We start from the raw sequence: 15,876 nt of genomic DNA on the forward strand, positions 1-15,876 counted from the left end.
GTAGAGGATTGTTTTAGCAATTCTGGATTTCTTGTTATTCCATATGAAGTAGAAAATTTTTCTTTCCAGGTCTGTAAAGAATTGTGTTGGTAATTTGATGGGAATTGCATTGAATCTGTAGATTGCTTTTGGTAAGATGGCCATTTTTACTATGTTAATACTGCCAACCCATGGGCATTGGAGGTCTTTCCATCTTCTGATATCTTCTAATAATTCCACCTTCAGAGACTTGAATTTTCTTTCATACAAGTCTTTGACTTGCTTGGTTAGGGTTACACCAAGGTACTTTATGTCATTTGTGGCTATTGTGAAGGGTGTTGTTTCCCTAATTTCTTTCTCAGCACTTTTGTCTTTTGTATACAGGAGGGCTACTGATTTTTTTGAGTTAATTTTTTATCCGGTCACTTTGCTAAAGGTGTTTATTAGCTGTAGGATTTCCCTGGTAGAATTTTTGGGGTCACTCACATATACTATCATATCATCTGCAAATAGTGATAATTTGACTTCTTCCTTTCCAATTTGTATCCCCTTGATCTCCTTCAACTATCTTATTGCTCTAGCAAGGACTTCCGGCACTATGTTGAAGAGGCATGGAGAGAGTGGGCAGCCTTGCCTTGTCCCTGATTTCAGTGGGATTGCTTTAAGTTTCTCTCTGTTTAGTTTGATGTTGGCTATAGGCTTGCTGTATATCGCCTTTACTATGTTTAGATATGTGCCTTGTATCCCTGATCTCTCCAATTCTTTAAACATGAATGGATGGTGGATTTTGTCAAATGCTTTTTCAGCATCTAAGGAGATTATTATGTGGTTTTGTTCATTCAATTTGTTAATATGGTGGATCACATTGATGGATTTTCGTATATTGAACCACCCCTGCATACCTGGGATGAAGCCTGCTTGGTCATAGTGGATGATATCTTTGATGTGTTCTTGTATTTGGTTTGCAAGTATTTTGTTGAGTATTTTTGCATCAATGTTCATAAGGGAGATTGGCCTGAAATTCTCTTTCTGTGTTGGGTCTTTGTGAGGTTTAGGTACTAAGGTGACTGTGGCTTCATAGAATGAGTTTGGTAGTTCTGTTTCTATTTTGTGGAATAGTTTGAAGAGAAGTGTAGTTAGCTCTTCTTTGAATGTCTGGTAGAATTCTGTACTGAAACCATCTGGTCCTGGGCTTTTTTTGAATGGGAGACTTTCGATGACCGCTTTTATTTCCTTAGGGGAGACAGGACTATTTAATTGATTTCGGGTCTTGATTCAGCTTTGGTTAGTAGAATCGATCAGGAAAATTGTCCATTTCATTTAGATTTTCAAATTTTGTGGCATATAGAGTTTTGAAGTAAGTCCTAATTATTGTTTGAATTTCCTCAGTGTCTGTCGTTATGTCCCCCTTTTCATTTCTGATTTTGTTGATTTGGATGGTGTCTCTCTGCCTTTTAGTTAGCTTGGCTAAGGGTTTGTCTATCTTGTTGATTTTCTCAAAGAACCAGCTCTTGGTTTCATTGATTCTTTGAATTGTTTTGTTTCTAAATTATTGATTTCAGCCCTGAGTTTGATTATTTCCAGCCGCCTACTCCTTTTTGGTGTGTCAGCTTCTTCTTTTTCTAGGGTTTTTAGGTGAGCCATTAAGTTGCTTGAATGAGCTGTCTCGAATTTCTTCTTGAAGGTACTTAGTGCTATGAACTTTCCTCTTAGCACTGCTTTCACTGTGTCCCACAAGTTTGGGTATGTTGTTCCTTCATTTTCATTGAATTCTAGGAAGACGTTAATTTCTTTATTTCTTCCCTGACCCAGCTGTCATTTAGTAGCAAGTTGTTTAGTTTCCATGTGTGTGTAGGCTTTTTGCTATTTCTGTTGTTGAGGTCCAGCTTTATTCCATGGTGATCAGATAGGATACAAAGAATTATTTCAATCTTCTTGTATCTGTTGAGGCTTGCTTTGTGACCAACCATATGGTCTATTTTGGAGAAGGTTCCATGAGGTGCTGAGAAGAAGGTAAATTCTTTTGTGTTTGGGTGTAAGGTTCTGTAAATGTCTGTTAGGTCCATTTGATTCATGACCTCTGTTCGAGACATTGTTTCTTTGTTTAATTTCTGTTTTGTTGACCTGTCCTTTGTTGAGAGTGGGGTGTTGAAGTCTCCCACTATTAATGTGTGTGGATCTATGTGTGGTTTAAGTTTTATCAATGTTTCTTTTACAAATGTGGGTGCCCCTGTATTTGGGGCATAGATGTTCAGGATTGTGATGTCTTCCTGGTGGAATTTCCCCTTGATGAGTATGAAGTGTGCTTCCCCATCTCTTTTGATTAATTTTGGTCGAAAGTGTATTTTATCAGATATTAGAATGGCTACTCCTGCTTGCTTCTTGGGTCCATTTGCTTGGAAAGCCGTCTTCCAACTTTTACCCTCAGGTAATGTCGATCTTTGTGACTTAGGTGTGTTTCTTCTATGCAACAGATTGCTGGGTTTTGTTTATGCATCCATTCTGTTAGTCTGCGTCTTTTTATTGGAGAATTGAGTCCATTGATGTTGAGAGAGATTAATGACCAGTGGCTGTTAGATTCTTTGATTTTGATGTTGGCTATTGTCATAAGTTTGTGTGCTTGGTTGCTTTTTGTTTTACTGTAGTGAGATTAATTGTTTCCTATGTTTTCTTGAAAGTAGCTAGTTTTCTTGGGTTGTATTTTTCCTTCTAGTGTCTTCTGTAACACTGAATTTGTGTGTAGGTATTGTTGAAATTTGTTCTTGTCATTGAATATCTTGTTTTCTCTGTATATGAGGACTTGAGAGTTTTGCTGGGTATAGTAGCCTGGGCTGTTCTCTTAGGGCCTGTATGATATCTGTCCAGGCCCTTCTGGATTTCATAGTCTCTGTTGAGAAGTCAGGTGTGATTCTAATGGGTTTGCCAGTATATGTTACTTGGCGTTTTTCCCTTGCAGCTTTTAATATTTTTTTCTTTGTTCTGTATACTTACTGTTGTGATTATTATGTGGCAGGAGGATTTTCTTTTCTGGTCTTATTTATTGGGTGTTCTGTAGGCCTCTTGTATTCTTATTGGCCTGTCCTTTAAGTTGGGAAAATTTTCTTCAATGATTTTGTTGAAAATATTTTTTGGGCCTTGGAGGAGGGAATCTTCTTTTTCCTCTATTCCTATTATTCTTAGGTTTTGTCTTTTTACGTTGTCTTGAATTTCTTGGATGGTCTGTGTCAGGAATTTTTTAGATTTAACATTTTCTTTGACAGATACATCGATTTCTTCCATTGTATCTTCCACACCTGAGATTCTTACTTCCATCTCTTGTAGTCTATTGGTTATGCTTACCTCTGTAGTTCCTGTTTTCTTCCCTAAGTTCTTTCACTCCACAATTTCCTCCATTTGTGTTTTTTTTTTCTTTTAATTTTTCCAATTCTATCTTCAGATCTTGAGCTGTTTTGTTGATTTCCTTCACCTGTCTGACTGTATTTTCCTGTTTTTCCTTCAATTCCTTCAGCTGTTTGTTTAACAATCCTCTGTTTCTTTTATTTCTTTCAGTGATGTAAGTATGTCCTCTCTAAACGCCACAAACTCTTTGTCTGCAACTTCCTATATTCCTTTACGGATGGCCATAATCTGCTTGTTTTTATCTTCCTCTATGTCCTTACACATTTTATTTGTTTCCTCTGTTATCCTCTTCATGAGCATAGATGTTAGGTCATCTTCTTGAATTTCAGTTATGCTGGGGTGTCCAGGGCTACTTGCCCCTGTATAACTGGATTCTGGAGATGTAATTGCTGTCTTTTGTTGGTTAAGCTTTTACGCTGGCCTCTACCCATTGGGCTATCTTAGGTGTTGGGTGTTAGTTTCTGGTGGTTCCTGGAATCCTGTGGTGGAGAGATTCCCTTTGGCAGGAAGATGGTTTTTCCTGAAGGACGCCTCCTCAGCTTTTTGGGTATGGTCACTGAATGGCCGGTGTTTTTCAGGAGTTGCCACAGCTCACCTCAAGCATACAGACCTGAGTGGTAACTGTGGTCCTTGGTAGTCGAGAGGGCTCTCTTCTCACCTGGTGAAGTCTGGAGACAGCTGCCCAGCTTCTGGGTTTCTTGTTGTAAATTTAGTGAGCTCCTGCTCTAACCTGGGTGTCCCGTGGTTTGGTCAGTTTTGTTAGGGATAACTGGTTGCCCCTTGGAGCAGTATCTGGGGGTTGATCTCGCAGATCCCAGGCTTCTGTAGGTCTGAGGTTGTAGCTCTGTGCCCTAGTACCCAAGCGGTAATCTGTGGCAGGTGAGTACTGCTCTCCTAGTAGCAGCAGGCTAGCAGGTCCCTGGGTTGGGCTGGTCTGCCGGACCTTTTCCAGGGATATACTGGGTGGCCTAAGTTCATCCCCGTTTTCTTTGTTCACTGTGGGGATTTCTCCTGACCGGGACTCCAAGTCTCTGGTGCCCTGGGGCGCAGAGCTCTGTCTGTGGTGGAGAGCTGGGCACACAGCAAATCTCTGTGCTCGCAGCTGGAGCTCAGTCAAGTGCTGGTGGCTCGCACCCACCTTTCTGCAAGACCTTTTCCAGGGAAAGACTGGGTGACCCTAGGTCAGTCCCATTTCCTTCCTTCCCTGTGGGGTTTTCTCCCGACAGAGACTCCCAGTTTCTGATGCTCTGTGGCGTACAGCTCTGTGTGTGACGCAGAGGAGAGTTGGGTGGACGCTCATCAAGTCTCTGTGCTCGCAGCTGGAGCCCAATTCAGCGATGGCGGCTCTCACCCTCCTTTCTGCGAGACCTTTTCCAGGGACAGACTGGGTGACCCATGGCCAGTCCCGGTTCCTTCCTTCCCTGTGGGTTTTTCTCGCGACTGGGACTCCCAGTCTCTGGTGTGTTTGTGCCCACTGTTCAGCCTGGGAAGGTGATCAGGACACGCAGGCATGTGGCTCTGGTCCGGCGACCTAGTGCCTGCGCGACCCGGGATCTCTTCCAGGTTCTGGTTGGGTGACCTGAGAGTGGACCCGACTGATTCCCACACGTGGGGGTTTCCTCTCACCTGGGAAACACGATCACTGTTGTTTTAGGGCCCAGAGTTCAGGCTCTTGGTCACTGAACGAAAATGTTGTCCTGCTCCTTAGACACAGTGTTCTCTTGGCGCCACCTTCTTGTCCATCCCTATAAGACATTCGTTTGAGAGAATTTCTTTTCTTTGAATTTTTGGTCATTTAAACTCGTTTTAAAAAATTTGAGGTTCAGAAGTAGATAAATAAATAGACTTGTTCTTTGAGTTTTTTGGACTCTCTTCAGCTTTTCTATTTAATCTCTTGATGATTTAATCATGGTCATGTTCTTTATATACATAATCTTGTATATATAAACTTTTTTTTAAAATCACTACCCTCCCTTTATAGGAAGTATATAATTTTGTTCCTGGATATATGATTTTTCTCCCATAGCTTTAGAGTTGCCCAGTCACTTTGTTATATTTTTCATGTTCTTTGGCTGAAAATAATTTTATAAGACAATTCTAAGCACAGTGATGGAGAAATGACAAACAAAACACATAATTAAAACTGATAAAGGATGAACACTTGGAGTTTATAATTCATAATCAACTAAGGGTCTAACTGGTATTATCCTTCTTTTGTAATTTTGGAATTTTTTATTAGTTCATATTAATACAAAAATGTGTCTCATTGTGAGATATGTATTCATGTATATAATATACTTATGTCACATCCCCCAGTAATTATTAATATTTTTGAATATATTTGAAAAAATAGTGGTCTGGCTTGATCTATTTGAAACTTTGCTTTTGATGTTTGGTGTGATTGCTAACTGGTTGACAGCTATGATGTTGTTTCTCTAATGTTCAAGTCCATTTGAGAATTTATCCTAAAAGTGACAATTTGCAAGTTAAATAGTGAAATGCCGGCAAAGTATTGAGATGGAGAGATATGAGGATTTGTAGCAATGAATTTACTCATACCAAGAACTTGTTTGTTTAGATTTTTTATTTAGATAATGAACACATTAGCCTGAAATACATAGTTGAATTGATTTTTTTTATTATTCAAAGATAGAGTCTTTTAATTTCTATGTAAGACTTACTATAGAACAGTCCAATAAAGAATAGTTTTAATGGCTTTTAGACTTCCACTTGTAGTGAACTCATTTGCCTTCTTGTAGAATCATAATGTGTGTGGTTGACTTCATGTACAAATTTAAAGTTTTTATTTTACCTGTTACTGGGTAGCTAAATTGTCTTTCAGTCTCTTTGGTAAAGAATACCATGGGGTTTTTTGGACCTCCGTGAGTGTCAATTGACGTTATTCTACCTATCTTAAACAACTTAAATACTTCTCTTATTCTTTCCACAGCATGTAGAATCCATGAAGCACAGAACAGTAAAGCCTTCTACTTTCATCACCAGGAAGATCTCTTTGCAAGAGTCACCATAGGATTACCAGAGAGACTAGTTTGTCTGAAGCATCATGTGCTGAAACAACAGAAACCCATTTTCCTTTGTGGCTAACTAGAAGACAGGGTACGATGTTTCCAATTCTTTGAGCTCCAGGAAGACCGGACGGACGGAGTTGAAACTCTGAAAATGCGGCCATGGACTGGTTCCTGGCGTTGGATTATGCTCATTCTTTTTGCCTGGGGGACCTTGTTGTTTTATATAGGTGGTCATTTGGTTCGAGATAATGACCACCCTGATCACTCTAGCAGAGAACTCTCCAAGATTCTTGCAAAGCTGGAACGCTTGAAACAACAAAATGAAGACTTGAGGAGAATGGCTGAATCTCTCCGGTAGGTTTGAAATACTGAAGGCTTTGATGAAATACTGTGCTTGGCTTGTAGGTATAGGGCCTCATTCCAGGGTGGAAAAATAGCATTTCTATGAACTGTATTGCAAAAATTTAAGTATTTTAGCAGGCTTTTTAAAAGTATCATGCTACATCTATATAGTCAATGTAGATAAGGTCTCCATAGTTGCAAGTCTTATTTTGCATATGAATTAACACATAAAAGTTGTGGTATTTCTATGCTTATGTTTCATTTACAACTTAGATTTACAACTATATTTACAACTATATTGAACACAAAAAAACTTTATGTGATTTGAATTAGTTACATTAATTTTTTTATTTTATGGACTACAACAAAATAATTTTTGAAAGACTTAGTCAAAATTCTTAAGGTGAAAAGCAAAAATTTATTGTTAAATAAAACAGTGCATCTGGAATGTGGGTAATATCATTACTTCTAGTCTACTAAAAATTGTGACAGCTGTTCAAAGATATCAGTTGTTTGGAAATCCAAAGTCTCCTATTTACATGGAAAACATAAACAGTGATATCTACTTACAGATAACTGTAACTCACAAATACTGAGTTTACAGGTTGACTGACAGATTCTCTTACTTCACACCCGAGAATGACCATGTGCACAGTGCTTGTTGTCCCTTTAAAAAGCTGTGGGGCTAGAAATGAAAAGATGAAAACTTTTGTGTTAGAGGTTGTAACTAGTGCTATAAGCAAGTGGGTAATGAGAAAAAGAGCAGAAGATACTTTACTTTTTGAAGAACATAATTTATGACTGGGGAGAAGAGCATTGGAGAGGACACCTCCTGGTTTTCCCATCCTGCCATTTGCACCCAATTGCATTTCACGCTGCTTTTAGAACTCAGATGTTTCACATAGTGTATTTGGGAAAGTTTTAACTTTGTTTTCTTCATGTCCTATTGGATGTTAGCATTTTCATAAAAACAAATATAGCCACATCCTTGTCATGAGTTGTAATGGTGGTATTTGTCATGGTAATATTGTTCAGGAGGGAACTAAGTGGTCAGGGGCAAGAAATAGGATGAGGTTCGTCAGAGAAGGTTATGGAAGCAGTGATCTTTGAACAGAAGTTTATATGTAATTCATTATTCTTGATGAGATACAAAGATTGATAATTTGGACATTGCTGATAATAACTTAGGCATAGCAATCATTTATTGGGAATTTGTTGTATCCCAGGTATTGTGCCAAAAATAGATTATTTCACTGAATTTCAAGATATCTTTATGAGATTCCAGTAGTGTTTTCAATCATTTTACAGATGCAGAATCATAAGGTTGTTAAGTAATTTAATTTGTCCAAGATTATACTTTTAACAAATGGTAGAACTCTTTTTGAATTCTGTCAGTATAACCCTGCGGCCTGAACTCTTATTTTCCTAAGCTGAAAACAGAAAAAGCAGTGACCCAGAAAATCTCAATTAGAAGTCTGAGGAGAGACTTCGCTTCCAGAGAAGATTTTCTTCCTTTTACAATTTAGACTCCTGACTAATCACAGAATTTTCTTCTTCTTCTTCCATCTTTTTTTTAAATTTTATTTTTTTATATTAATTACAGTTTATTCACTTTATATCCCAGCTGTAGCCCCCTTCCCAAACCCTCCCAATCCCACCCTCCTTCCCTCTTCTTCTCCTATGCCCCTCCCCCTGTCTAATGATAGCAGAGGTCCTCCTCCCCTTCTATCTGACCCTAGTCTATCAGGTTTCATCATTATCTTCCTCTGTGGACTGGCAAGGATGCTCCCCCCTCAGGGGGAGGTGATCAAAGAGCTAGTCCATGAGTTCATGTCAGAGACAGCCCCTGTTCCCCTTACTAGGGAACCGTCTTAGACACTGAGCTGCCATGGGCTACATCTGTGCAGGGGTTCTAGGTTACTTCCATGCTTGGTCCTTTTTTGGAGTATCAGTCTCAGAAAAGACCCCTGTGCCCAGATTTTTTGGTTCTGTTATTTTCCTTGTGGAACTCCTGTCCCCTCCAGGTCTTTCTATCTTCCCCTGATTTTCCTCCTTCCATCTTTAGTACTGATATTTCTATTTTCTTTTTTCTTACTGCATAGTCTTGCTTTTGTTGTATGAAGGAAAACTTTTTATTAATACAGGTTGCTCTTCAGAAAAATAATCAGATTCCCTTTCAATATTAATTTTTATTATTTTAAAATTGTGTGCATATGTGTGTATCTCTGTTGTGGATTTGTGCTTGTGAGGACCATTACCAGAAGAGAGCATCTGATTTCCTGAGCTGGAGGTGCAGGCAGTTGTGAGCAGTCTGATGTCTTTGCTGGGAACTGAACTCAAAGGCTATATCAGTAGCTGCCCTTAAGTGCTGAGCCATCTCTTCAGCGCCTCACAGGGTCTCATAAGCCACTTTATCTTTATCTGAAATTAAACTCCTAACAACTGCATTCAAATGAGAAACAACTTTTAAGAGCTGACACATTTAATAAATGTAAATGTAATCTAGAAACAGACTAAAACAGATGAGTACATCATTTTTATAAATAGGCACATGAACTCAGTAAAATAAATATGTGGTTGTTTCCCCTCATTAGGAAGCAAGTCTCCCGGGCTCTTCTGTTGACCCTGCTGGTAGGCCTATTTGTACACAATCCATGACGATTTCATTGTAAGCTAGGTCACAAATGATAGAGGCATCTGTTAGCATGGAGACTTTTTTCCTTATTATAATTCAGTGACCATTTTGTACTTAGTTTGATGTCAATTTTTTATAATAAGACATATATTCATAAGCTAGAATATTAGCTAGAGTATTAACTCAGATAAATGTAAAAGTAGATAATATTTTTTAGATAATGGCATATAAATTGGAGTTGGAAAATAAATCAAAAGCCTGAAATGACAGTTTTAAAGATTCAGGACAATAATTTTAAAAGCAGTTAGCTAACCTTTCAACTACAGTTTCAACTACAATTTGCAGGGTTTTTTTTTTTTTTTATATTGACAAATTCAGAGGAAAATTGTGAACTGAAGGATATAAATGTACAAGCACAATGTATAGGAGTGGTGCTGTTGGGGGATAGATGTATGGCTTATTGATCAATAATTTTCTTACAGTAAAATTCATTACTTTTAGTGTACAGGTTTTGGTAAGTGGTCACAATTATGCAGTCATCACCACCAAGCTATAGCAGAGCCTGACCTCTTCCCAGAATTCTGTTGCTTCTTTTAGTTAAGTTGTTCTTTCCTCCCAACTGTGGCTCCTGTTTATCTGTTGGCTGTCCAGTATGTTTTTCGTTTCTTGAGTGCCATAAATGAAATCATGCGGTATGCAGTCTTATTTCCCCTGCTTTGCCATTGTTGGCATTTATTTATTTATTTAAATTTACTTTACCTTGGGATCAGATCTTAATCTCCTGCTGGTCCCAGCCTTCCTCCCTCTTCCCTTTTCTCCCCCTCTCCTAGTCCTCAGAAGGGGGAGCCCTCTTCCCCTAACATTTCATCAGGACTGCCTGCATCCTCATCCTTCGTGTCCTGAGAAGGCCTCCTCACCTAGGGGAAATGATTTAGAGCATGCAACAGGGTCCATGTCGGAAGACAGCGCCTGCTCCGTTTACCAGGGTACCCGCACGGAGACTGAGCTGCCCATTGGCTACATTTGGGCAGAGGTCCTAGGTCCTCTCAGAGCAAGGTACTTACTTGGTTGGTGTATCAGTTTCTGCAAGTCCCCCTGGGCCCAGAGTTGTTGGCTCTGTTGGTCTTCTTGTGGAGCTCCTGTCCCCTCTGGTCTTTTTATCCCCCCACTTTTCTAAAAGACTCCCTGTACTTTGCCCAAAGTTTGGCTGTGAGTCTGCAGTTGCTTTGATCCCCTGCTGTGTAGAGTCTTTCAGAGGACAGCATGCAGCCTTTTGGTCTGACGTCTTCTATTTGGCATAATATATTTGAGATTCATCAGTGTTTTGTGCATATTTTTATTGCCAAGTAAATGTTTTTATTTTATTTTTATTTTTTTAGTGGTGAGTTGTTAAATGTATCACAGTTTGGGGTTTTAGTTTTTGAAAAAAAAATTTTTTTTTGATCTATTGAAGGTCATTGAATAGTTACTGCCTTTTACTAATTGCAAATAAAATCAATATTAATCTTTGCCCTGTAAATTTCTGTGTGGACATCGTTTTAGGTTTTTTGTTTTGTTTTTTGTTGTTGTTTTGTTTAAATACTTGGGCATGGGATTGCTTGGTTAAGTGTGTATTTATCTTCCTAAGAAGCTGCTGCTGGTGGGGCTGGGGAGATGGTTCACTTAGGAAAGTTACGGCCTCACAGGCATGTGGACTTGAGTTTAGGCCCCCATGTAAAAGGTGGGTATAGCAGTATGAACCCAGCACTGGGGATGGAGCATAGAATCAGGTGGCTCTCTGGAGCTTATTGGCCAGCCAGCCTAGTAGAATTTAGGAGCTCTAGGTTCACTATGGTTAGAGTGATGGAAGAAGGCATCTGATACTGCCCTCTGGCCTCTACAGACACGTACACACATGAACATGTGTATTTACCATCCCTCTGACTTATTAAACAGTACTTTTCTAATTCCTCACATCCTAGGTAGTACTTGCTACTGGCAGTAATTTTTGTGTCAACATAACTGGTATGTAGAATCATCTCATTGAAGTTTCAATGTTTACTTCTGTAATGAAGGGTATTGAACATTGTTTTCTTATTTTTTTGGGGAAAGTGTGTATTTGAATCTTGCCAGTTTCCTTTTGGTGTATGTGTGTTTGAGGGGTGGGGTGGGTGCGTAGAGGGAGGTGTATGTGTGCATATGTTTGCTGTTTGAAGGGCATGTGGCTGTGGAGATGTGTCGGAGCCAGGGGAGGATCTCTTGCTCTGGGACAGGGTCCCTCATTGACTATGGAGGCCAGGCTAGAGAGTAACAGGCCCAGGGGATGTTTCTGTCTCTACCACTGGAGTTACAGGCTCCTGAGGGCCCATACCTGGCATGGCTTTTTATATGTGTGTTAGGACTTGAGCTCAGCTTTTACTGAGCCATCTATCCAGCCTTACTGCATTTTTTAAAAAAAGGTATTTATTATTGTGTTTTAAACATTGGGGTTTTAAATATACAAATATGTATAAACAAAGTTTATATATATGTATATTTCGTATAATACATGGCAACGCAATATAGTTTAACGAAGTAATATCACAGCTTAAAACAACCACTTACTCTTGATTTGTTAAAAATTAGGCTGGCCTCAGGCTATTTCTCTAATTGTGAGGTTATGGCTGCAAGCATCTCTGACTCTGGCTATGAGTCCGAAGTGATTTACATGTTTGGCCAGAATCTGCCCGTTCTGGTCCTCTCTCTCCAGGTTCAGATGCAGTTATAGAAGACTCTCAGTTGTGCATTTTTATGTTCTGTATTTTTTCTCTGTTATATAATTGCTTTCCGTTTTATTGATTTCTACTCTTATTTTGATAATTTTCTTTTTTATGTTTTCTTTGGAATTTATTTTGCTGTTCTTGGCTTTCTTAGCAAGTTTTATCAATGATTTTTAAAAGGTTATTCTTTTCTAATATAGATTGAACATCCCTTATTTGTAATGCCTGGGACCAGAATGTGTTTCAGATCTTGGACTGTATTTTTTTTTTTTTTAATTTTGGAATATTTTCATCAACTTTACCAGTTGAATCTTGATCCAAGAATATGAAACCTGAAATGCTTTGAAACCTGAAACTTTGAGAGCTCTGATAAAGCTTTAAAAAGTGTTAGCTTCTGGTGTAATTTGGATTTCACATTTTGGGTTAGAGGTGTTCAACCTGTATGTACCTAGAGAGCCTCACTTTAAATTAGTGTCCCACAATTTCTGACAATGTCGTCTTTTCACCATCATCCAACAAAAATATTTTCAAGTCTTCATTGTGCTCTGCTAGCACCGTGTCATATTTATATAGTATTTTTCTTAATTTGTACATTGGGCTGTGTTATTTATCTTTCTGAGTTTGTTTTCATTTTTGCTTATTTTCCAACCAATAAACTTATATTCTGTATTGTAGTTTGAATGTTATTTTGTGGCTTAGTAGGTGACTTTTGTTGGTGAGTGCTTAGGAAAAAGTGTGGTCTGCTGTTAATGGGCCCTCATCGTCTATAGTATGTTGCATGTTAGGTTAGTTGATTATGCTCATTAGATTTTCGGGGTTTATGCAGATGTAAAATATTTAAATGCTTGTTTTGCTGTCTTAAAAAAGGTATAGTTAACTATCTTCTTTCAGTTCTAATTTTTTCTTTCATCTGCTGTTTAATTTGTTGAGAATACTAAACCCAGGACTATCTTGTTTTCTGTGATTTAACCTCTTATCACAGGTTTCTTATTTTTAGCAAAACCTTGTCAGCTAATTTATTTAATATTAATATTTCTTATATCAGATTTCTTTTGGTTAGTGTGTGCATGTGTTTGGTTAGTGTTTTAAACCTTTACTGGTATGCCCTTATATTTAGACACAAATTTAAATATTCAAAATGTTTCTTTTAAATAGGATAGTGTTGCATCATCCCCTCCCAGATACAACCTCTATCTTACTGAACTGTTTTTAGCCATTTATATATTTAATACACTTACCAGGTTTATGTCTTCTTTTACCTTGCTAAATTTCTTCCCTGTTCATCTCATTTCCTCTTTTTGTCTTTTGGATTATATAGACTTTTATTATTCTGTTCTTTCACCATTAGTTATATCAACTTTTAAAAAGATAATTTTATGCATATGTGTGTTTTGACTACATGTATGTCTGTATACCACATGTGAGCCTGGCCTTGGCCGGAAGAAGGTGACATTATGGGTGGTTGTGAGTTGCCATAGGCTGCCAGGAATCAAACCCTAGATCCTCTGGAGAAGCAGCCACCTCCCTGAACCACTGAGCCATCTTCCCAGCCCCATTATACCAACTTTTAATGGTTATCTTAGACTTTACAAAATACATTCTTTTGAAGCTGGAGAGATGGCTTAGGTTCTTTTTGAAGAGTGTTTGCTGCGAAGCATAAGGACCTGAGTTAGAATCTCCTGCACCCGTAAATTTTTTCAAGGCTGTATGAGGTGTGTTACTTCAGAATTGTGTGACAGACAGGAGGATCACAGAAGCTCCCCGAGGAACCAGCCTAGCCAAAATAGAATGGTTTAGTGGGAGAATCTGTCTCAAGGGAATAGACACCTGGTGTCTACCCCATATATGCACCTGCTGTATCAGCTTCACACATATGTACGTCACACATATACTACAACTATGTTCTTCATTATCACTTAGCTTTAGAATTTTCGTATTGCTCTGAAGTCCTAAAAAAATAATCTTGTAATTCTCAAACTGTTTACCAGGGAGTGGTTTCTGGGTATGTTCCTCAAAGAACTGGAAACAGGAATTCCATTACATACATGGTCATAGCAGCCTATTCTAAGTAGTAAAAAGTCACTGTCCATTAATGGATGAGCAGTGCATACAATGATATTAGATTTTTAAATTTCCTATTTATTTAGTTGGTTAGGTTTTTTTTGAGACAGGGTACAGGGTTTCTCTATGTAGCCTTGGCTCTTCTGGAGCTTGCTTTGTAGACCAGGCTGGCCTTGAACTCATAGAGATCCACCTGCCTCTGCTTCCCAACTGCTGGGATTAAAGGCGTGCATCACCACTGCCCAGTTCAGAATTTTTCATTTCTTAAAGTTTTAATTTGGAAGATATTTTTTAAAAAGTATAGAAATTTGATTGGCAGTAATTTTTAATAACATTCTATATATGTGATACTTATGCAATATTGTTTTATTATTCCTTGTACAACTAGAATGTCTTATTTTCCTAAGGGCAGAGACTTCCCTGCCTGAGAACATTTTTGTGGGTTTATTTCAGTCAAGATTTCTAACATCATTACCCTCTATTGAGAATTCTTCAGTCACTACAGTGAATCTTTTCTTTGGTGGCATTTACATTTTTCTTGTTGTTTTTGATGATAATCAGTTTAGTGTGATGTGCCTACGCACACCTCGATTTGCTTTAAGTTTGCTGAACTTCTTAAATATGGGAGTTGATGTCCTTAAAGATCAATTTTAGAAATTCAAATATGGCTCCTGAGCTATTCTTTCTCATTTCTTCTTCTAGAACTGAAAGTGCATGTATTGTTAAACTTCTTTTTACAATGTTACATGCCTTTTATGCATCTTTCCTAATCTAATTTCACTTTACTGTTTTATTTTGTATATTTTCTACTGAACTGTCTTCCAGCTTGCCTTTGAATCCTGCTGTTAAAATTCTGATATAGTTGATTGATATTTTGATTCTTACAATATCAAGTTTATTTCTTTGAAAATTTCAAATATTTTTGTAGATTTTTATTTGTAAAAGTTTGTCTTTGGGGCTGGAGAGATGGGTTAGTGGGTAAGATATTGTCTCTTCTTCCAGAGGGTCAAGATTCAACATCAAGCCCCTACATGGTGGCTCGCAGACTTCTGTAACGCTAGTTTCAGGGAATCCTATGCCCTCTCATAGCCTCTCTGGACACCAGGCATACATATAGGTGGAACACTCATACACAAAATAATAACTAACAAAAATGTCCACAATTTTATAATTTCTTTCAGTAATTATCCTAGTATAATTGTGACTTTTGCTCATTTCAGTTGTTAGATCACTTTTTAATTTACTTCTGTTGACTTTTTTTTTTTTAATTAGTGAGTACCTTTTTGCACATGTCATATGTCAGACATTGCTAATAAAAATGCTGTGAAGTCTACAGACTTTCTGTTGTTGGAAGTGTGTCATTTCTGGGCTGTTTTTCCTTTGCTTTTAAAAAATAGTAATTTACTGTTTTTTTCTTCTTTTTTTTTTTTTTTTTTTTTTTTTACAATTTTGAACGTGTATGCCATACATAGTGACCCTGCACCCATATTCCTACCACTCTTGTCCACCTATCTGCATCCCCACAAATGCCACTCTCATGTTTCCGTCCATTCATAAGACTAGCCAGGGCCATCTGTGTGACCATGAGGTTTAGAATTGCCTGTTGGAGCATGTTGGGTACACAACTAAAGACAGGGATTCCCCCTTTCCAGACTCTATCAGTAAGCAATAGTTCAGAAGTAAAGGCAGGGCC

The 15,876-nt window shown here is 38.1% G+C and overlaps 1 protein-coding gene across 11 annotated transcripts in view; it reads left to right on the plus strand.

The window, feature by feature from the left end:
• The window catches only part of Fut8 (fucosyltransferase 8), a 216,266-nt gene that overhangs the window by 82,767 nt on the left and 117,623 nt on the right, over nucleotides 1-15,876 (plus strand). For all 11 annotated transcript variants that reach the window (XM_060387709.1, XM_060387711.1, XM_060387710.1 and 8 more), the window contains one exon: nucleotides 6,329-6,761. In XM_060387709.1, coding sequence (XP_060243692.1) covers nucleotides 6,559-6,761 — 203 coding nt within the window. In that variant the 5' untranslated portion in view covers nucleotides 6,329-6,558. The remainder of the gene's footprint in view (nucleotides 1-6,328; nucleotides 6,762-15,876) is intronic.

The sequence above is a fragment of the Meriones unguiculatus genome, chromosome 7 (assembly GCF_030254825.1).
Source record: "Meriones unguiculatus strain TT.TT164.6M chromosome 7, Bangor_MerUng_6.1, whole genome shotgun sequence".
NCBI classification, from domain to species: Eukaryota; Metazoa; Chordata; class Mammalia; order Rodentia; family Muridae; genus Meriones; species Meriones unguiculatus.